At 44.5% G+C, this 22,901-nt stretch overlaps 1 protein-coding gene across 3 annotated transcripts; it reads left to right on the forward strand.

Moving 5' to 3' along the window:
• Positions 1 to 22,667, forward strand: LOC117589511 (acetylcholinesterase). Of its 3 annotated transcripts, none has more exons than XM_034281497.1 (9): positions 1 to 834; positions 2,275 to 2,413; positions 2,465 to 3,010; positions 3,074 to 3,281; positions 8,004 to 8,146; positions 8,548 to 8,697; positions 12,432 to 12,595; positions 12,715 to 12,878; positions 22,450 to 22,667. In XM_034281497.1, exons 1-9 carry the CDS (start codon positions 293 to 295, stop codon positions 22,521 to 22,523), a joined length of 2,130 nt encoding a protein of 709 aa, XP_034137388.1. In that variant the 5' UTR covers positions 1 to 292; the 3' UTR covers positions 22,524 to 22,667. The 3 variants fall into 3 exon arrangements, with proteins under 3 accessions (XP_034137388.1, XP_034137387.1, XP_034137386.1); XM_034281496.1 differs by lacking the exon at positions 22,450 to 22,667 and adding an exon at positions 15,692 to 15,847 and having other exon boundaries at positions 3 to 834; XM_034281495.1 differs by lacking the exon at positions 22,450 to 22,667 and adding an exon at positions 15,686 to 15,846 and having other exon boundaries at positions 4 to 834.
• The last annotated feature ends 234 nt before the right edge of the window (positions 22,668 to 22,901 follow it).

Below are 22,901 nucleotides of genomic sequence, written 5' to 3' on the forward strand. Positions count from 1 at the left end.
GGCAGAAGGCAGACCACACCGGAACGGAAAAGGAAAGAAAAAGGCAAAAGGCAAAAGGCAAAAGGCAACCCGAGCAGGAAGCGTAGAGACAAATTGCAGCTGCAAAAAGTGCAACAGCCAGTGCCGAGTCCCAGGCCAGGCCCAGGCGAGACCGAGCTGAGGCTGTGGAAGAATGTTCAGTGCAAGACACATACGGCAGCTTCAAGTGGCAACTGTGGCAGCAGCAGCAGCAACAGCAGCAGCAAGCACAACTGGATAATAGTCCTGCGGCAATTGTAGTATTCCTGCGCCGATGGTTGCTGGTTGCAGTTGTAGCAGAGAGCAACAGTCGCGTCAAAGCATAAGAAAAATTCACCAAAAACCACAGCAAGCCGCAAGGAGAAACCGAAGCCTTAAGCCCTTACGCCGCAGACGTAATCAGAGCCAAATCTGCTGCCAGCTGCCAGCTGCTGGCCACTTTGGTGTGACGTCACAGCGTCAAGTAGGACACCGCACGGCGCATACGCTTCCGGCGCTGTCGCGCATCCGCGTCATGGCATCCTCCACACAGCACAGCAGCCTCCTCAATGCGCTCCCCGCGGCGCTGCTGCTCATACTTTCGCTGCAGCTCTCCGGCGTCTGCGGCGTCATCGATCGCCTGGTGGTGCAGACATCATCCGGCCCGGTGCGCGGCCGCTCCGTCACAGTGCAGGGCCGCGAGGTGCATGTCTACACGGGCATCCCCTATGCCAAGCCGCCGGTGGAGGACCTGCGCTTTCGCAAACCGGTACCGGCGGAGCCCTGGCACGGCGTCCTAGACGCCACACGTCTATCGGCAACCTGCGTCCAAGAGCGGTAAGTCGAGCGGGGGGTCGTTCCACTTCTGCAGTTGACCCAGAAACCAAGCTGGAGCCCGGCTGCACTTTTGCAACTGTTCACGCTGTTGACCTAACTGTTGCTAGTGACGTCATGCCGCATGCTAAAATGCCGGTCAAACAGAAACCGAAACAGAACCAGAAGTCAGCACCAGCCAGCTCTGCAATTGCATTTAATTATCTCTTTGTTGTCCGTTGGTTGGGCTAGAAAATTGTAGAAGAAAACTGTTAATGAGTAGAAAGATTGCCTTTGAGGAGGTCTCAAAGTGGAGAGAGTAGACTCATCGAAGAGTCCCAAGAGTGGTGAAAAAAGAGCCTTCAGTTTTCCATTGTTAACATAGTTGAACTTCTATGAACTTGGGGGACTATCATAAGGGATTCTTTTGGAGATACGAGTCAGCGATGTTTTAGATTTTAGTTATAGCTTTCAGAAGAGTAAATTATGACACTGAAGGTATACATAAATACCCAGATGAGAGCTTCTATCACTACTTCCTTCTTGGCAGAAATATCTCTCAAATGTTCCAAATTCACGCATTAAATGTGTTCCGTTTGTTTGTATGCCCTATTTTCCATTGTCTGGCTTCAACTTTCTTCTTTAATGTTGCAATTAGCAGCTATAAATATTTAATAAAACATCTACGGCAGATGGAAGGAAGTGTAGAGACATTCTTGGGGGGTTGTGCTGCTGCCCCTGGGGCTGGCAGCTTCCTGTTTTCGCTGCCGCTTTCAATCAGTCCGAGCTTGGCAGGTCTCTGCCGGTTTCTGCTCTTGAAATAATTGCCTCACACACACACACACACACACACACAGTCATCGATGTGTGTGTGTGGCAAAAGGAAATTAGAAAAATAAAGAGATAAAGGCAGCTCTCGCTCTCGCTCTCTCTCTCTCTCTCGCTCTCTCTGTGATAAATTACTTTTATGCGAAACGGGCAAAAGTTAATTTTAATGGACACGAAGCCAAACACACCTAGACATACATCTGTGTGTGTGTGTGTGTGTGTGTGTGTGTGTGTATCTGCACAAAAGGTATCTATAGAAACGCACAGACAAATGCTGAGCTTTGTACGAATGCGTAGAGAGGATATCGATTCCGAGGCATTTCAAACATTTATAAGGCGCAAAAAACTATGTCAAATGGTAGGCCAGGCCAGTGTGGCCAGAGGGGGGGGGGGGGGGGGGGGGGGGGGGGGGGGGGGGGGGGCAGTGAGAAGCGACAGTGTGGCCAGAGGGGGATGAGCAAATACTCGTAAAATAAATAACACACAGCTGGGTTCGCTTTTGTCGTAATTGGCGTGACCGAATTCCAGCTGTGGGGTGACGGCAGAGAGTGAGAGAGAGAGAGAGAGAGACCAACGAAGCTTTGATTTGCATATGGGTCAGTCAGTAATCAAGCAACTTCCTCTTCCCCTCTTTAGCTACGAATACTTTCCGGGCTTCTCCGGTGAGGAGATTTGGAATCCCAACACAAATGTCTCTGAAGATTGTCTGTACATCAATGTTTGGGCGCCGGCCAAGGCGCGTCTACGACATGGCAGAGGCGCCAATGGGGCAGAGGTGAGTGTTCCAGGACTTTCCCCACAGAGCGTAACTTTGACAATCCCACAGCACTCGGGCGCCAAGCCAGCGGACACGGATCATCTCATCCACAATGGTAATCCACAGAACACGACCAATGGCTTGCCCATTTTGATTTGGATCTATGGCGGCGGATTCATGACCGGCTCGGCCACCCTGGAGATCTACAATGCTGATATTATGGCAGCGGTGGGCAATGTGATAGTCGCGTCCTTTCAGTATCGCGTGGGTGCGTTTGGCTTTCTGCATTTGGCCCCGGAAATGCCCGCAGACTTTGCCGAGGAGGCACCCGGCAATGTGGGCCTGTGGGATCAGGCGCTGGCCATACGCTGGATCAAGGATAATGCGCACGCCTTTGGCGGCAATCCCGAGTGGCTGACGCTGTTTGGGGAGTCGGCCGGGTCCAGTTCGGTGAATGCTCAGCTAATGTCGCCGGTGACGCGGGGCGTGGTCAAGCGTGGCATGATGCAGTCCGGCACCATGAATGCACCCTGGAGTCACATGACCAGCGAGAAGGCTGTGGAGATTGGCAAGGCGCTGATTAATGATTGCAACTGCAATGCCTCCATGCTGAAGGTGAGTTAGGAGTCCTTGCATTTTATCTGCTTCGATTTTTGGCAACTTTTTCTTCTCCTGCAGACCAATCCCGCTCATGTGATGAGCTGCATGCGTGGCGTCGATGCCAAAACCATTTCGGTGCAGCAATGGAACTCGTACTCCGGCATCCTCAGCTTCCCATCGGCACCGACCATTGATGGTGCCTTTCTGCCCGCGGATCCCATGACACTGATGAAGACGGCGGATCTCAAGGACTACGACATACTAATGGGAAATGTCAGGGATGAGGGTAAGTCTCAGTCCCTGCTCCCACTCCCCCGAGGCAATGAATCTCTCTTGGGTTGGCCAAAGACTTTGCTTCAATTTTTCCTTTTGGGTCGCGACTTTATCAAGAGCAGCAGCCTCATTTCGCTCCCATCCTGTCCACCGCTCTATCTCTCTTGCTGCTGTTATCCTTGTCGCATCCGCCATTGTTGCATCCTCTGCGGCTGACGTCAGCGCTAAACTTTATCCGAAACAAAGTACTACCCATTGCCAATGTTGTTTGCCAAGCTCTCAGCCCTCAGCCATCGCCCCATGCCCTTCCTCCTGCACTTTGCTGCAAACTTTTTGCTGCAGTTCGCTCTTCATCCTTTATTTTGTTGTTGTGATTTTATTACTTTTCTGCCACTACTGTACACTGGCATTATACTCGTACATATCTATATTTTCTGCTGTGCACAATAGTTGTTGCCTGCATTTTATTCTTGTTCTTGTCGTTTTATGGCGGTTGCCATGGCTACACTCGTACACGCTTTGGAGGTGCGGCTTAACCGTGCTCCCCTCCCACCCCCCCTAGAAAATTTTTCTCTGTACACTGCTGAGTACCGTTGCTCGTAATGCATTTTGCTGCTTTTGCTGTTGGCTCGAGTGCTTAATTTTTATGGTTTATTGCATGACACTGTGGTGGGGGCTTAGTTGCTTGGGATGCTGTTCCAGCAACTATTGTGGTTCCCCCCGTCCAACTGCTGCTGCTGTCACAAAACTGCACTTTGTATAATGTTTCGGCACTGCTGGCTCTGCCCGGCTTTGGGCTTCGGTCTCTGTCTCTGACTGTGGCTCTCGCTCTCCCTCTCTCTCCTATTCTTATTGTGACTGCGGCTTTGGCTCTCGCTCTAACTGTAACTGTGGCTGTGGCTCTCGCACTGACTCTGGCTTTGGCTCTCGCTCTCTCGCTCTGACTCTAACTGTAGCTCTATCTCTGGCTGTGGCTCCCGCTCTGCCTCTAACTGTGACTGCGGCTTTCGCTCCGGCTCTAGCTGTAGCTGCAGCTTTTGAGGCTTTTGTCTACGCAAACGAATTATACAAACTTTAAACTCCAATTGTGGTGCGTGTCAAAGCTCCGCAGTGTCGTTGGTCTTATGTCTTAATATTGTAAGCGGAGCAGAGTCAGAATAAGAAGCAGAGCCAAAGCTAGACCCACAGCCAGGGGCAGACCCTGAAGCGCCGCTAGCTGAACGCGCCAGACTTGCCCACGTAAATAACGGGAAAGAAAAAAGTACAAAATAGAGAACAAAAATCGAGCAACGAACGCACAAACCAGCACACCAACACACAGGTACAGGCACAGGTACACACACACAGTCCAAGTCAAGCATGCGGTTCGTCAGTGGAAGAGAGAGAGAGAGAGAGTGACAGAGAGGGAGGCGGAGAGCGCTCAGCTGTGCAGGACGGCATCATAAATTATTTAAATATATTTCGCTCAGGTGACAAGGGGCTGGCCAGGCTGGGGCTGGCAAGCAGAAAGCAGCAGGTAGCAGGCAGCAGGCAGCAAAAAGCGAGGCCTCCATCTTGATGGGCGGAACGGGACGCGTGAGTGCCACACGTGCCGCAGCATTGTCGTACACACAGAGAGACTGGCAGGGGGTTTTACGTCCATGGCCTTATTATTAAGGGGTTACCATCCTGGGACAGGGAAGGGGACTGTGGCAGCTACGTGTATTATTTCAAGCAGACTTAAAGTTTGGTCGTAATTATTTTACCCTTGCAGAAAGGGTTTCCGATTTAGCGCAGAAGCTTGAAACACGCAGGAAACACGAAATATTTGCAGTCCGCAAAGTAATACACTTTTGCAGGACACTGTTTAGCGTTTTATGTGCTTAAGATCCTATGTTAATATTTAAATGTTTTCATGCAGTTTAAAGAGGAATCTTCGAAGATTCTGCTGAAACTCTGCAAACTTGTTATCGTTATGTGTTCAGTCCATAATATGTTCATAGACTTTCCTTAAGCACGTTAACTATATTTTTAGCATTGCAGCGCACTCTTTTAGGTTTAGATAAATCCACGGAGCGGAGAGAGAAAGTCGTAGAGAGCATACCCGGCACTAAATTTAGTTTAAACTACATAAATATGAAGTGAAGATTCGTTGTACAATTCAATGAGAATCCCTCTTCATATAATATCTGTTTGGCTTCCCCTTACCCCCTCCTTCTTTCTTTCTGGACATTTGCGTGGCTGCTGCTGCTTCTTCCCCTCCCAGGTCAGAGAAAAATGGCGCACTTGGAACAACTTTTGGGTTTTTGCGTGTTTCCTTTTCTTATTATTTCGCGAGCCACCACAGAACGTGGTGGGGGTGGGGAGTGGGTATTATGTGTTGCTTTTGTTATTCTCGTATAACAGATTGAAGAAGATTCTCGGTGCTTTTGTGTCCGTTGGTTTACTTCGTGCTTTTGGTCCGCTTTCGATTTCTTGTTCCTGTCACCGTCGCCGTCTTGCCAACAGGCACGTGTGCTTTCTGCTCACTTTCACTCATTGCTCACAGCTGCTGTTATTCTGCCCTCACTCGCTCACTCGCTCTCTCGCTCTCTCTCTCTCCTCTCTCTCTCTCTCTCTTTCTGTCTTTCGTTCATTCTCTCTGTCGCTCTTTTTGTATTCCTGTTGCAGCTTACATTTTTATACGTTCGTTGCCTGTTTCTCCGCCGTTCTCTTGGCCAAAGGTGTGCGTGCGTGCCCGCCAGGCGACTGCCACCACGATGAGGGGATACCGTGCCTGGCCTGGCAGCTTTGCTTTGGTATTTGTGTGAGTGTTGGGTTTGGGTTTGTGTTTGTGTTTGTGTTTGTGAGTTCAAGGTCATCTAGCATTTGCAACAATACGAATACAAACTCAAATACATTGCGCTATGCCGCGCACATGAAAGCATCCTTTTCTGTTTGTGTTTGACAAATTCGGTTGCCTCTCCCCCTTCAGACTTCACATTTACTGCCACATGTACGTGCATTTGTGTGTGTGTTTGTGTGCCTGTGGTGTGTATGTCCTTAATTTTTATTCTAAATAAAATATTTGCTCAGCTAAATTTACGACGAGCTAAGTATGTATTGACCGGGAAGTGCTACGAAACTTTGTGATGGTAGTGAAATTTAGGATTGGGAAGTAATGGCAAATTGTAGGTAAAATAACTTTTTTTTCAGAAAAAAACAAAAATAAAAATGATTTTTGGTATAAATTTCAAATTTTAAGCATTGTCCTGAGATTTATTCAAGAAGGTCTAGTAGAGCAGAATCTAAAATTCTAAAAGTTACATTTTTGCCACTTTTTTTTATTAATTTGTTCGAAGTAAATCCAAAATATAGTTGCTGCTGGAACCTAAAGTTGAGGCCCCAAATAAAGCAAATTTCCTAGCATTTCCCGCTGAACCGCCGAGTGCCAACCAGAAATACATATTGTACACACAAGTATGGCATGAAAAATGTATCCACTGCAGCTCGACGATTTCTTGGCGTTTTAAATAATTTAAATTTGGTTTCTACTTCCTATTCTGGTTGTCTCTGTTGCTCGGCTGTGGAAATGCCTCTGCCAGCCATCGCTTGTCTGCCTGTTAATTGCTTCGCGTTGCGGAGTCGTCGCAGCTGCCTCGGGCCTGGCCATTGCTGTGCTCCATCGAATCAGCCCGATGTTTCCGCTTATATTCATGTTGCTGTTGCTGCTGCTGCTGCTGCTGCTGCTGCTTCTAACTCAATTATACACTCATTAAAAGCATATTTACATGGCTGTCTGTGTGTACTCGTTTGGGGAGAGTCGAACAATTTGTGGCCACAGAGTGTGTGTTTCTGGCAATTTAATTAAAAGTGGGAGCATGAAACCACAGCAGTTTGTTGCCTTTAGTAATCATTTAAGTGAGACTCAGGACATTTTGACTTCCAACTTTTCTCTCTGATGATCCCGATGGATATTTAGAATATCTAGAAATCATTCCCCGAGAAACTAATGCACAAAAGAATACAATTTTGAACGTGACTTGGGCACATTTTGAGTAAGATTTAGCCAAATGCCAAATTGTTGCATAATGTTTGGGATTTACTTGAATGCCAGCAAAAATCAACATATGGAAACGAACAAACACACAAATAAAAACACACACACACGTGTGCATGTCCTTATGGATTCTGCAGCTGCTGCTGTGGCTGTTGAGCAATTATGGTTCGTTAGTGTGTTCATATTTGAAGTGTGGCACAAAGACAAGGCCTGACGACAGCGACAGTGCAACAACAAGTGCCCCATAAAAATTAACTTAATAAAAGGCCGCAAAGGAGACGCTTTGTTCTCGCTGTGGTTCTACGCTGCTGCTGTTGTTGTGTCTCCGAGTCTCCGAGTGTGTGCTTGTTCCTCTTGTTTTTGTTTTCCATACTCGTATTTCACCCATGCCCATTCTGTGATTGCTGTTGTGGCTGCTGGCAGGTCGTGGGGTTAATGCTGCACTCAACGTCCTTGGCACGACCCGTCTATTGTGAGTCGGAATCTTGAAGCGCCGCCGCCGCCGCTGCCGCCGCAGCCGCTTCCACTGCCGCGCCCTCAGCGGCCTGCAGTGGTAATTGTTTTTTAGAATTCGCCAGCAGAACCCTCATCGAGCTCCAGTGGCAGTAACAGTGCCCCCATACGCACAAACACACACACATCCATGCCACACAGGCTGCACATTGTGGTGGCATGACCTCGCTTTTGCTCACTAGCTGCATCCCGTTGTCGTTGCAGGTACCTACTTCTTGCTGTACGATTTCATCGATTACTTCGATAAGGACGATGCCACAGCCCTGCCACGCGACAAGTATCTGGAGATTATGAACAACATTTTCGGCAAGGCAACGCAGGCGGAGCGAGAGGCCATCATATTCCAGGTAAGAAGTGCAATGGAGCAGCAGCCCGAAAACTGCAATTCCAACGAAATTCATATGCAAATCGCAGAGCCGGTTTGACGTGTGGACTCCATTGACGACTGCTGCGACTGCTGCGACTGCAACGCTGGCAGCCTGATTGAATTGCATTCAGGGAGGGTGGGGGATTGGTTGCTTTATCCATTTAGTCTGTGCCTTCAGCAGAAAAGCTAATTTTGCGATTCCATGCGTCACTTGTAGCTATGGATTTGACAGCATCCAGGATTAGCTGTCCGCATCGTAGAGAGCTGAGATTAATCGAGCGGAAGTTGACAAAACTGACAGCTAACTTAATTCCCATGATTGAGTAACTAACCTCTCCTCTCTCCACCTCTCTCTCTCTCTTCGCGCTCTCTATTTTGCAGTACACCAGCTGGGAGGGCAATCCGGGCTATCAGAACCAGCAGCAAATCGGACGCGCTGTGGGCGATCACTTCTTCACCTGCCCCACCAACGAGTATGCCCAGGCGCTAGCCGAGCGAGGCGCCTCCGTGCACTACTATTACTTTACACATGTAAGTACCGTTGCATATATTGCCTAGAAAATATTGATTTTTATCAAACAAAATGTATTTATGTGGTGGCTTGGGACATTGTTACAAGTAACAGTTAATAAGTGTTGAAATGCAAAGTAAATGCATTCTCTCATCAAAAGCTTTTATCTGGAGTGAATCTCTCCCGGACTCTCTATCGGCGATCTGCTCTTCGCTCTCGTTTAAATTCGCTCCCTTCTGAATTCGCTGCCGCCTGAATTCGCTCTCGGTCGTTTTTGCTTTGCGCTCTGCTGTCGTGCGTGCCATTCGCGTTAAAGCAAGTTCGTCCGTGCTCATTTTTACGTTCTCTACAGATCGCAATTGGCAAACATTGTCCAGCATAAAGAAAAGATTACGACGAACCAAACTGCACTGCACAGTGCTTTTCTCCCTTTGCTGCCCACTGTAGACTGCCGGCAAATCATTAAATATTTCTCAGGCTCTGACACGTGAGATGGCGTTGAAGCGCCTGCGTTCGTCCAATCGAAATGCGGTCAAATGGGGCGCAAGTGGCGCGAAAGGCAAAAATGCTCGAAACGAAACGAAACGAAATGCTGGGCTGGGCTGGGCCTGGCCGACTGCAATTTGTTTGTCATTAAAATTGCACACAAGGCTAATGGCAGAACATGCCTCCCGCAGCAGGTTCCACGTACCAGTGAGAGTTGCCTACGCAGCAGCGGCAGAGCAAAATGTCAACGTGACTGTGTGTCTGCCTTAATTATTAATGTCGGGACAGGGCTGCCGCAGGGGGAGGGCCACGTTGCGGTTAATCTGCAGCACAGAAAGCGAAAGTTTCTCTAGCCCCGCAAATGGGGTCAGGTGCATGTCACACAGTCGAGTGTGAGCCACTGGCTAAGAATAGCTCAAGCATAGAAGACGATTCGTGTTATTTATGGCCAACACCCCCCCGCCCCGCCGCTACATAATTATTGTAAAATTGTTTGGGCAAAAGTTCTGGAACCTTTGGCCAGCGCTAAGGTTAAAGTTTAACTTTTAAAGCTTTTGATGAACTATCGGAGGCACTTGAAAAAAGCAATTTAAAGGGGAAATAGACAGTTAATGCTCGATTTTCCACAGTGCCTTAGGTTTCCACTTAATAATCCCTAACTGAATGTTGCGTGATCTCCAGTCAAGCCGCGAAACAATTTGATTATCCAATTAAACCGTCAAGCGCTTGGATTACGATAATGCTGCAGTCTGCTCGTGTGTATTTACCCTTAAATTATAGTATTTTGTTTGATTGTTATGATTGAAAAATCACCGCCATTTGATGAAGATATTGGGCCCACGGACAGCGCGTGCTGTCCGGTTGCAACTCTGCCATGCCACCTGTCCTGTCCGTGCGGCATTTTCAATTAATCAAGCAATTTGCTGAAGACAGCCACAGAACGCGTGCAATCCATTTGATTGGACTTCATTGGGTGTCTCCAGCTAGGCGGAGGGTGGGTGGGGCAAGAGTGTCCTTTCCTGCGGCAACCTTGGCCGCCATAATTATGGTAACCAAAAGTTTCACGCAATACACACCCACAAAATGTATACAAACAGACCTGCCACCTGCCACCCTGCCACTCCGGGCCACTCACACACTCTCGGTCGCCTAGCGCCAATTAAACTACACGCACTGCCTGTGCCAAGAAGGCAGACAGTGGGGCAAGAAACAGAAACAACAAGCTAAGGGACGGGACAGCGGAGAGGGAACAGTACCAGAAGCGGAGGAGGACTAGTCCGTGTCGACTAATGAAACTTCAATTTACGAGGTCACGGCCCGGCATGGCCTGCACGTGTGGGGCATAATTTCCCTCAGTTATTTGTTTAAACGACTTTGCCCTGCGGTTTGTCCCGATTCCCGATTGAACTTTCCTAATGATTAACCAATACGCAGCGACACACACACAATGCGTACGATTATTGATTTCTCGTACGTATGAATATAATTAGTCGATATTGGCTGCTGATAAATGGCCATTTGAATGCAATTTTGGCCAACACAAAACAGGAAATTACGAAAATAAAATCAATAGTGTACAGTGCTGGGCTGCTGCTCCCTCGCTGCTCTTTCCAATTGATGTCACAATAAGCCGTACTGATTGGCGCTGCCGGGTGTGTGTGTGTGTCCGTTGCATTGTTTAAATCCAATCGTCTGTTAATAATCCATTGGCCAGGAGCAGCAGCAGGAGATGCAGAGAAATTTGGTAGCTGCTGGCTCCTGAATGGAAATGAAAGCAAATGAAATTAGTTTTAATTACAACCAAGTCAAGTTGCCGCAACAAAACTCGTAACTCACTTTGCCCATAAACGAGACGAAGAGAGGGGATCTGACCCGGGGTCCAATAAGACTGACGGCGGCCACGATGGGGCGACGAAGCATGGCAAATGGGGTCGCCAGCTGCTAAAGTGCCTGCCAGATTGTCTATCTGCTTGGCTGCCCGAGTGACCAGCCAGAGCTACTCCGGCTGTAGCTCCTTCTTCGCCTGACTACTGCAGCGTGCAACGTGCCTGGCACTTAAATAAGTTTTCATATTCCACTCCGCTGTACTCTCCACTCTCCACTCTCCACTCTTTACTCCCCACTCCATTCGCCGCCACTTCACTTTGCTCTCCTCTTCTCTCTGCCAACTCGTCTCGACTCGTCTCGACCGTGGCGTTTCCCATTATGACCTCAGTGTCCAACTTGCTCTGCGCTTAAATCAAAAAAGTTTCTTTTCTCCGCCATGGCTGCGTACAGTTTTTCATTATTTGTACGAAATGGCGGAAGGAGCAGTAGGACTTGCATGTGCCGACGTGTGTGTGCCAACAGTTGCATACATTTTCGAGCAACTTCGAGCTCCACGGCTTCCACATTATCAGCCTTCCAGCCTTCCAGCCTTGCTCGGATCCCTGACACTATTCATTATGCGACTTGGCAGCTACGGCAATGGCCACTTGCCAGCCGGCCTGTCAAGGTGCAGCTCATGCAAAACCCGATTGCGGCCAACTTGGGCTGAATGGCTAAGTGGACCTGGAGCTGGGCTTACGTTCACCCTAAGAACAGACTTACGGTCAGCTGAATCTCATTGGACTGTTTGAGACTGAATGCTGAATCATATTTAATTAATGTGAAAATAAGCAATAATTAAGGCTTCTCCCGGTAATGGTTAATATTTCAAAGCAAAATAAGTCTTTGCCTGCTAGGCATAATTGCATTTGTTGTCGCGTCAGCTGTTAGGTATTAAGTGGCATGTCCCAATGCTACAAATTAACTTCTGCATCCCGTCATACATTTACGTGCTGTTGTGGCCCTCTTTGCACGCCGAAATGCAACTGCATTCAGGATAACAGTAAACATTCAGGCCGAACAGGGAGTTCATTTTCTGCCGTGTTGTGCCTGTCAAGGGCGACAGCGTTTCCAGCTTCAGCTGACTGGCAGTCAACCAGGCATTTATTTATTCATTCGTTCGTTCGTTGGTTGTTTTTTTCCGCGGCGCGCGCTCTCCGGCATGCTGCGACAATATTTGCCAGCGAGCCAGCAGCCAACAGCCAACAGTCAGCGAGCGGAGCAAAATCAAATAAATAAATAAAAAGGGTAGGATGTTTATCTGCATAATTTTTGGCCGAATTTACGACGACTGGGTAACCGGGTCTAACTGTCGACTTCCCTGTCTCCCACTCTTATTGCGACTTTGACTTACGTTTCCTTACGTTTCTTTCTGTTTATTTTCTTCCTCTCTCTTTTGCAGCGCACAAGCACCTCGCTGTGGGGTGAGTGGATGGGCGTGCTGCATGGCGATGAGATTGAGTACTTCTTCGGCCAGCCGCTGAACAACTCTCTGCAGTATCGACCTGTGGAGCGTGAGCTGGGCAAGCGTATGCTCAGTGCGGTCATCGAGTTTGCCAAGTCCGGGTGAGTATAGCAAGAGCTTTTTGTGGCTCCGAAAGCTTTTGCCTGCGTGAGAGTTCGCTCAGCGAGTGCCGCAACCAGCGCACAGCCTGCTATAATAAAAGCTTTCTCTTTGCTTACAGCAATCCCGCACAAGATGGTGAGGAGTGGCCAAACTTCTCCAAGGAGGATCCCGTCTACTACATATTCAGCACGGATGACAAGATCGAGAAACTGGCACGTGGCCCCCTGGCCGCACGCTGTTCCTTCTGGAACGATTACTTACCGAAAGTCAGGAGTTGGGCAGGTGAGTGGTCGACCATATGGATACCACCAGATTGATGGGACAGATTGTGGCACAAAGGCACAAAATCCAAAGTACAGTCAGCGGCGCGTGGTTGCTGTTTCTACTTCCACTTCCACTTTGCTTGCTGTTTCTTTTATCTTTCTTTCGTTGTTATTTTTGTGTTGTTTTCGTGTTTGTGTAAGTTCTGCCATGTAGCATCCATCCATTAACATAAATTTCGTATTCGCCACGATATATCGTAAAAAAGGTGGCATTAAGCCACGCTAATGGCTGTCGTCTGTCGTCTGACAGTGCCGGCCACACCTCAATGTGCGCTGCGATGAGCTCTCCCGCGTTCTCCGGCCTGCAGTTCACTGTGGTCAAGCGAAGCATTTAAAAATATGAAATGGAAAACGGTTATTGATCATATCTCCCGTACAGCCCAGCCCATTTTACATTTCACACCACATACTCAGCTTTTTCTTTGCTAATTAGCATGACAAGCCGTAAGCCGATTGCAACATGCTGCCCGAAAAGATTGATGTTTGAGCAGAGCTTGCGTTACAGTTACATTCGAGCTGGACACGAGATTTATGCCATGAGTCAGAGCTTCATTCCGGTGAAAGATTGAATAGTTTTGCTTTTTAATTTATGACATTTATGCGCATCAGCATTCGGCCCGAGGCCTTTATTTACGGCCCTGTCAGTTGCCCAAAATGTGCGCATCAATCAGGCGAAATGAGCTTCTAGAGAGATTCGGACGACTGACCGAGAAAGAAATGTGAATATGCATACATGCCCACTGACAATGATCAATGATAAGTCCAAGGGCTACGCCAGATACATATTTACATACATTTGTACATCATTCATACATAATTTGCATGCAGAGCGCGGGCTGGGCGTTTGACTTTTATGTTTTGCACTTAACTTACTAAAAGCTTGCTGCGGCCATTCAAATGAGTGGACAGTGGTACAGTTTATGGGTTTTTGGGTGAAAGATCGCAATCGCTTCGCACCGCGCCACAATGTCTGGTCTGGTGTGGTCTAGTCCGGAGCGGCACCACTGATGACTCGTGCGTGTAGCGAGCACAAAAGAAAATTACTGGCACACCAATTAATAAAAACTTAATTTATGTTAATTTGCTGCGTTGTATTTGCTTTGTTGTTTCTTTCTATTGGGTTTCGAGCTAATTTTGGTTTTTACATAAATCCGACTGATCCCCAGCGAACGGGCATGCAAATGAGCCCAGGGGGAAGCAGCAGCAGGAGAGGGTTAAAATATCTCTCCAATCGATCATTCCACCCCGGGATGGCTTTTCGTATATGACAAGCTCCACTTTTGAAGCTCTTTTGGTTGAGGTAAAAGTTTCCACTTAGCACCCCGGCGCTCCCCCTTTTCTGGCAGCGGTTTGGCCACGAACCGGTTCGGGATTTGGCAGTATTCATTAATTTGCATCTCTATATGTAGCGGTTTATTCTTTATGGACTTTATGGAGAGCGCTTGCCAACAATGCTTCCCATTTTGGCTTAATGGCCATTTAAAATTTCACTGAGTGCCGGCCGCTCACCGATCTAGTTTGTATTAATCTTATACAATGGGAACTGGAACTGGTCGCTCTCGTCCTGCTGCTGCTGTGATACCAGACACGCTGGCACCGCCAGCCGCAGAGTCGCATAGCCAGCGAAATGTCACCAGCTGGCAGGGGGAATGGAACGGGGTTCCGAGGGAGTGTGAGATAAATAAGCGATTGCCGTGTCATAACTCAGGCGCACGCGTGCCCGCGTGCCCGCGTGCCAGCGTGCCCGCGTGTACAGATACAAAACGCTGCAGATACAATATCTTTTTTGTATGATTTTGTGTTGGCCTTTTCTCTTGGGGCCTGCGGTTTCGATTCGTTTCGTTTGAGTGTTTTCTTGTGTGTGTTTAGCGACACGTGTTTCAAATGTTTTGTGTATCCACCAGTCTGTTTGCGCTGTGGCAATTTATTTCTTTGCTTTTGTTTCAGCCATTTAAATTCAAATTAGCAAAAATTAAATTCACGCGAGCGATAAATATGATCAATTTTTGTACATTATATACCCAATTTATGGCCCAACTGTTGGAAGATTGATTTTGAAATTGACTTGCGTTTGCTTTTGTTTTCGTTTATATTTTTGTTGAGACGCTTTTTGCACACTTTGCACCACGTTTTGTACCGCCCTCCCCCCCCTTAGAGTGAGGTTTAGAAATTAAGTCGTTGAGCGAGTCATGCCTGTGCGCAAATGCTGCACTTGCCGGCCGGCTTTCGTTTGCTGAAATCCGATCCGACCCGACCCGATCCGACCCGATCCGATCCGCCACTCGGGCCGTGCCCATTCGAAGGTGTTGCCGTTAAGTATCCATTGTCGGGTTATCCGAAGTTGTTGTGGCCAAACAACTTTCAAGCTTTTGACAGAATATCTAAAATAAAACAAACAAAAAAATTAATGCATAGCAGAACGTTTTGTAGGAGATTTTTGGTCAAGGTAAGTTCGCGTAAAGTAAAGTTCTTTCGTTTTTGTTTCTTTTTCCTTTTCGTTTCGAATGCACCAACAAACGCACCAAAAACCAACTGCTTATGCTTTTACTTACTCAATTGTAAACATAAATAAATACTCGTAATTTTATTTGGCTTTGTACTGCAGTAGGCTGCAGGCTTTGTGATCGGTTGCCGAAGTAGCAGCTGCTGGAGGAGAACCCCCCAACACATACTCTCAACCCATTTTGCCCATCTGTTTCCAATCATTCAGACAGAGCGGAGATCTTCAACCAGTTCTAAACTCATTTCTCTCCACTCTGTTGGCAGGTACAGGTTGCGATGGCGACTCGGGCAGTGCTTCCATTTCACCCACGCTGCAGCTGCTGTTGCTCGCTGGACTGCTCTACATTGGTGCCGCCTTGGGAACCAAAGGAGTTTTCTAAAAGAAAACCACAAAGACACACTCAACACACACACACACACACACACCTAAAGTTAAATAATAATAAAAAAGAAAATGTAGCAAGCGGCAAGAAAAACGCAGAAAAATGTTTATGCAGCACGCAGCAGACGGTGCAGCAAATTTGTTAAAAACGGAACCTAGTGGCATCGGCTAGTGCCGATCCAATGGATTGATGACATGCTGAACGATTGCTATTTGCTGAACAAATTTGTAAATTGAAATTAGAGCCAGCTAACAAAATTTTTGCATATCACACGAGCGTCTGCGGACCCGTGGCGAGGCCGGGCCCAAAACCAAAACCAAAACCAAAACCCAACCAAGAAATTGTTTTTGTGTATTAGGACGCTTGATTTTGTAGGAACCTGGCCCCCAGAGACGCGCGACCAGTCTCCCAACACAGAACTTTTGATAATTGAAAATGTTTGTAGACCCGAATGGACTTGCGTTCCATTCGCTAAAAACCAGACACCTTTTTGCCAGAGGGCCAGGGGCCAGCCACGCCACATCTTGAGCGCATTTAATGGCACAAATTTTTGTTGCGTTTTCAGTTCGAAGGAGTCGTCCTTGTCGCCTAACGATATTTGGCCAACAATTGCATTGGTTTCATACTAGGTTGAGGTGTTTACTTGATTTCGATTTGCTTTCCCAGGGAAAACCACACAACAACAACAAATTGTATGCACAACCAAGTGGAAATTTTTCGAACAAAAAAGAAGAGAACAGACAGACATTTGTATTGTACAAAAACCCTTGGCGTTGGAACAAATTGAAAATGAAATGAATTATGAGATAAATGTGAAGACCCAACCCAAGTCCAGCACAACCCAAAAACAAATTGTTTGCGAAAATTAACAACCGAAGCAAATTGATAAAATTGTAATAAAGAATCGAACGCGGGCTAGAGAGCAAGTTTAGCTTACGGATGGAAATATTTATATGGCAAAACATATCAGTATATTATATATATATATCTATATACATATACATACAAAAACAAAAACCAAAAAATATATATACACGGAATATTGTATTTGTACTAAACGTTTTACAAATTGGCTTAGTGACAAGAGGAAAATTTAAAAAAAAAAAAACTAAAACAAAAAAGTAAAATAAAATAAATTGGAGCGAAAATGGAGCTGGAAGCGTAATGGTAATTAGAAATTTTATACACTTAGTGAAATTGGATCCAAGAAGAAAACTATTGTATAATGAGAAAAAACAGCGTGTACTTGGTATGTCTATATCTATAAATAAATAAAATATATTGTTCAAGAGTAAACCCAAGAAAGCTAAGCAAAAGTAATGATAGATCATTTGTCAACAAAACCCTAGAGTTCAGTGTGTGTCGCAGACTAAGGAGAGACCGAGAGAGAGAGAGATAGCTAATGGAGAGCAAAATGCGTAATCGTAAATGTAATAATGTAATAATGTAATAACCGTAAAAAGTAAACCGTAAAGTGTAATCTGTAATCGTATTAAAGGCATATCAATATGTATTAAAACTATGAAACGAAAAACAAACCTTTCGATATTAAACTAAGGTAAGCCACACTGATATTAATTAAGTTATTTTTATCAAACTATTATTATAATAAATAAATGAAATACCACACCCTAGAAACAACAAAGTATTAGACTTATGAACAACATTAACAAATGTCTGCTAAACATTTAAAACGTTTTAAAACCAAACACAACAACAGCAAAACTAAAGTCTAAAATCTAAAAAACAATTAAAATGTTGTAATTGTATTAGGAATGAAGAATTGTTGAGCGATGTTCGCTTTCCACTGGTAGCCACTACGAAAACAAAAATTAAATGACACTTAGGACACTGTAGGGGTCAAATGGCAGGGTCTCCGAAACTACTCGACACAATCCCGCAACCCCCACGCACCGATAGCCAACACTCCCACATTCGATCAGAACTCTCGAAAATGCACCGCGAAAAACGAATTGTAGTTCCACAGCATCCACACGGGCATTCCTAAGTTACAATCTACCCTAAAAATACCCTCGATAAAGCATAGACAGCAAATACGACAAACACTTTATTATGAGGAGAAAAGAAAAACTTAAACAAAAAATGGGATTTTTTATGTACGAGTATAATGTGGACATTTATATTTTTATACCATGCAAAGAAGTGAAATGAAAACGAAAAAACGAATATGAATATGAATATGAATATGAATATGAGAAATTGCATTAAACAAATATTTAACAAAAGAATGAACGAGAATTAACTTTAACTTTTTTTACTACAAAATGAGAAAACTTTGTCTAAAACTTGGGACTGGACTGTTTAAGTCCCACCCCGGAATAAAAATGTGAACAAAATCCAACAAAAAAACTAGCTTTAATCCCTCTACCCTCCCCAAATGATTGCACCACGTTCGCCTCAAAAGAAAGTAAGAAAAGAAACAACTAAAAACTAAAAACTAAACGATTAAAAAAACCCAAGACTAGACTTTGATAGTTAATCCATTTTGTAGCGAGGAGTGGGCCCCAGGCCAAGGCTGCCCTGGACCACACTCAGTTTTTGGCCCAACCTCCAGGCCAGGCTGGGTGGCAGGTCGCCGATCGACAGTCGTGGCTTTGGGTCCACTCGGGCCCAGACCTAGGGTTAATGTTGTAGTAAGCAAGATATATATGAATTTAGTGTGTATTATGCCTTCTGCCTTTGACAAGAGCAAACGAAAAAAACGATAAAGAAAAGTGAACCTATATTCATTCTACGACTAAAAACATATTTTTCCAATTCCTTTCGCCTCAACCGAAAAATAGGAATATTTTTGTTGTCATTTTGCATGGTTTTCGGCTCAAGCCAAAGAATTGACAATATAATATTTCGCCTTAGAAGCAAAAAAGGAGCAAAACGAATGAAAGACAAACAAAATTCCAAGTGTTATGCTTATAGATCTAAAATTTTTTATATTGTATGGGACATGGTTGGACATTCCGCAAAAGCAGGCGCCACCAAAATGCCACTCGTATGATTTATACAGATTTGTACTCTTCGTTGCGGTTCTTCCAAAGCCATCTACATATACATGCATAGTACCTACACACGCACACACACACACACACACACACACACATACACGTTGCAGTGTGCTTTTGCTGTAGTAGTCTGCCAATTGTAAAAGAATTTATACGAGTAAAAATATAACACAACATATTCCAATCTATGATAATAATGAAAGCATGCTGGTCACACTGAAACACACACACACACACACACTATCAGACTTTATATACTGCACACACACACACACACACACATTAAGTATCCGAGCAGCATCGGGTTTGTGTTTTTGTATAGAAACAAACAGAAATAGGCATAAAAAAGCAAAGAAAAACCAAAACATAGTTCAAGTTTTTTGTTTGTTGTGTATTAAGAAACAAGTTAAAAAATTATATCAGCTACGACATCTGATAATAAAATCGAATATAGGTGGTAGACAAAGAAAACCCTCTCTCTGTACAATGTAATATGTTGATTGCTAAACAATACCAATACAATATCCCGAAAGCAGAAACCAAATACGAAGAACACAAGAAACATAAGGAATACCAGGCACAGAAATGCATTTGAAACCAAAAACCAATTCTCACACTTAGCATTACAAATAAGTGAATAATAATAATAATAATAAAACCTTAGAGGAAGATTTAGCAAAATTGAATACAAGTTTTTTATGTATAAAATCAAATACATATCAATATATGGCCTATTGTTTATTTAGTTTAATTATATACTACGGCTAGCAGTTAACGGATAATGGATAAACGGATAGAGGATAATGGATAGTGGGCTAGCGGACACCAGAGGGCTCTGATTTATGACTTTTTAAGTAGGAAATTTGTATAAAATTAAGCAGCAAAAAAAAACCACACACTAAAACCCGGCAAAACCGAGCAGAACCGAACCGCACCGAAATGGCGGGGAAACCAAAACGAAATTGTGGCTAAATATGTGTTCTTACTTGTTAGTGGTAATAAAAAACAAAAGTTAAAACTTAAAAGCGTAAACGTATCTGTAAAAACACAAAAAAAAAAAACACATACAATACATTACAAGACATAAGTAAACCAACTGTAATTAAGCTGTTAGCTTTTAACCATGCCAAGCATTTTGCGTTGACTTTGTTCGTACCCATTTTTGATTTATTCATTTTTTGCTTGTAGTTGCCTTCACACACACACACACACACACACACACACACAACAAGTGAGTAATATGTATTTAACCAAGACCAGTAGTGTGTCCAGCAAATCAGACAACTAAACAGAGTTAAGAGCAACTAAAAATAAAAATAAATATTAATAACATATGCGACACGACAGCTTTTGCCCACGCAAAAGAGCAAAAGTCAAGAGCAGTTCGACAAAAAATTAATAAATCGAGACTCATAAAGTTTAACAAACACAAAAGCACACACACATACACACACGTAGCCAAATGGCCAGCTGGCTAAACGGCTTAAATGGCAGCTCAGTGTTTTGGTCCTCATTCTCTGTTTTGAATTTGAATATCGGCTTAACGACAAGGCAAAAACACAGCAAAAGCGGAACCAAAGCAAAAGCAAAAGCATAAGGCAAAAGGCAAAAAGCAGAGTTCTATGTATTATGTGTGTACCAGTACGTTGTCAGAGCCGTTGTTAACAATTTAATTATAATTATTATTGTCGCAGAACTTACTTTAAAACTAAAGGAAATGCAGTTATGCGGAGCTGCATACGCAAGAGTATAATTGCTGTTTAAGATATTACTATACATATATGTATGAATATAGATACATATAGATTGATAATTATGACATGAGCATACAAAATGTAGGGATCATTTTACTGAATATATATACATACATATATATATATATATATATATATACATACTATAACTACATATACTCGTAATCGAAACCCCAAAAATTCTGCTAAAAACCAAGAAACAGAAAGCCGTAAAACAAAAATATAACACAAATTAAATGCTAAATGTAATACGATTGCTAAACTCAAGAGAAAGTGAGGAACTACCAAACAAAAAACAAAAACAAATGTAATGTGTAACCAGCATTAAAGCAAACATAAAGAAAACCCAAAATTTAAGTGAAATTATATTACGAAAAATATATTGTATATCGGTACAAGATGAATATAAGAAAAATACAAATAAAACTCATGTATCATGTACTAAACAAAACCCGTGACCGTTTTTATTTCCATAGAGCAGAGGTCGGCAGCGTCGTACAGTGGGGACATTCAGCCATTTCAGCTTTCTAAACTTAAAACTGCATATGACAGCAAATTCTTTCAAAGTGAAGTCTGTACGAGGCCATGGTGCCTAAAAGATTTGCAGTAAATAGTCGAAACCTAACTTTTATAACGGTGAATATTTGTGCACTGCGCATAGGCAAAGATCTCGGGCAGCGCAGTCGCCACAAGAGCAGCGTAAAAAGTTCTGGTGGCTTTGGCCCTTGCACAGCGCAAAAGTTTCGTGTAGCTTCGTGCCCATGCGCAGAGATCAGCCGCAGCGTCACAGCAACAACAAGCCCATGTACAATTGCTCGGCTCACGCAGCAGCGGCAGAGAAGCAAGAAACGTTTTTGACTTCGTGTCTGTTGTGAGTACATGTGAGTACCTGCGATAGACCATCAATCAACTGTACAATATGTACGTCACTCAACCCCATCTCATACGTATTCACCGTTAAGTTGGTTTGCCGTTCATCAATTTCAGGAAGCGCCAGAGTGAGACAACAACTTATATTACTCTCTGTTAAGTGACTACAAGCTCTACCACTTTCTGTTTTAGTGACTACTAATTGCGGGCTTCACTGGCTGCTACATTGAATCAATAAAAACCTAGATGAAAAACACCAAATAAAATCGCATATTTAATGGACTCAAGTGAAGAAAACTTAATTTATGATGCAAATAAATTTACAATTATGCCCGTAAGCTCTCGCTGCTGGTGCTGCTGCTTCCGCATGCCGTTTGTCGACTGCCGGCCAAAATGTAAATTAATCAAGGCATATTAAAACGAAAGATGCCCCACAAATGCCCCAGCATAGTTTTCCCTCTTTCACGTGAACAAGTCCATTTGTCAATTTGTCAGGGCTCACGGGCTCAGGGTTGGGTTTTACGAGGACCCGCACTGTCTGCCGCTGCTCGTAATAAGCTGGGAGCTGAGCCTTGGTACACCTGAGGACTACAGCAAACCGACGCAAGCATGCTCTATAAATAGCTGAAGTTTTGTGCACATTTTGAGCAATTTATTTAACAGAAAGCGAGTAAAAAGGTTTTTGTTTCCTATTTAATGGATTTGGTTTTAATTTACTTTATTCGCTACCCAAAGCCGCATGGTTTACTCCATTCCAGTAAGAGTATTTGGCATGAATACGTTTCATTTTCATTAAGGGGGGTTGTGACCCCAGAACGCGCGGCTTATGGGGTGGGGCACGGCGGGCCGCTTAGCATAAAAGCAATTCTGTAAATGCAAATTAGCATTGCAGTCATCGCAGTCGCCGCACTCGGCAGGAACTTTATTTGAGTACACCGCTCGTTAAATCACTTTTTATGCCGGCATATCTAATAAACTTTATGCTCGCTCTTCTCTTGCAGCATTTGCGCAGCAGATAACCCGTGTGGCAGCCTCAACATTTGTCTATTTGCGGACCTGGCTGATCAGTGCCTAAAATGGAGTTGGTACCCTGTGCCCTTTACGACTTAAGAGTTAACCGAATGCACCTTCCAAATACTCACTTCCACAAGAAACCAAGAAAAGCAACGGAAAGTCTGATTGAATGATAGGTAGGATAAGGCTAAGGACTGGAAATAGTATGACTAAAGTGATGAAAGGAGCGACAATAAGGCGGAGAACGTGGCCCAAGGCTGCAGGATCTGAATTTGAAATGAGTTTATGAATGCAAATCCAAGTGCTTCGATGAGAGCGAGTGTGCTGGAGACCCTCACAACTCACACACACACACTCAAATTCGTTATTTGTTTTCCACTTTGAACCTTAAAGAGCAAATCGCAAATGTTAAATACGTATTTTACGTACTAAATAAATA

The sequence above is a fragment of the Drosophila guanche genome, unplaced genomic scaffold (assembly GCF_900245975.1).
Source record: "Drosophila guanche unplaced genomic scaffold, DGUA_6, whole genome shotgun sequence".
Classification (NCBI taxonomy): Eukaryota; Metazoa; Arthropoda; class Insecta; order Diptera; family Drosophilidae; genus Drosophila; species Drosophila guanche.

Bases quoted from the DNA above. Each gene is read 5' to 3' on its own strand.
- LOC117589511 (XM_034281495.1), top strand. From the start codon at position 293: ATGGTTGCTGGTTGCAGTTGTAGCAGAGAGCAACAGTCGCGTCAAAGC. The intron at 835-2,274 runs GTAAGTCGAGCG...TCCCCTCTTTAG, and splicing joins GCAACCTGCGTCCAAGAGCG to CTACGAATACTTTCCGGGCT. The intron at 8,698-12,431 runs GTAAGTACCGTT...TCTCTTTTGCAG, and splicing joins ACTACTATTACTTTACACAT to CGCACAAGCACCTCGCTGTG.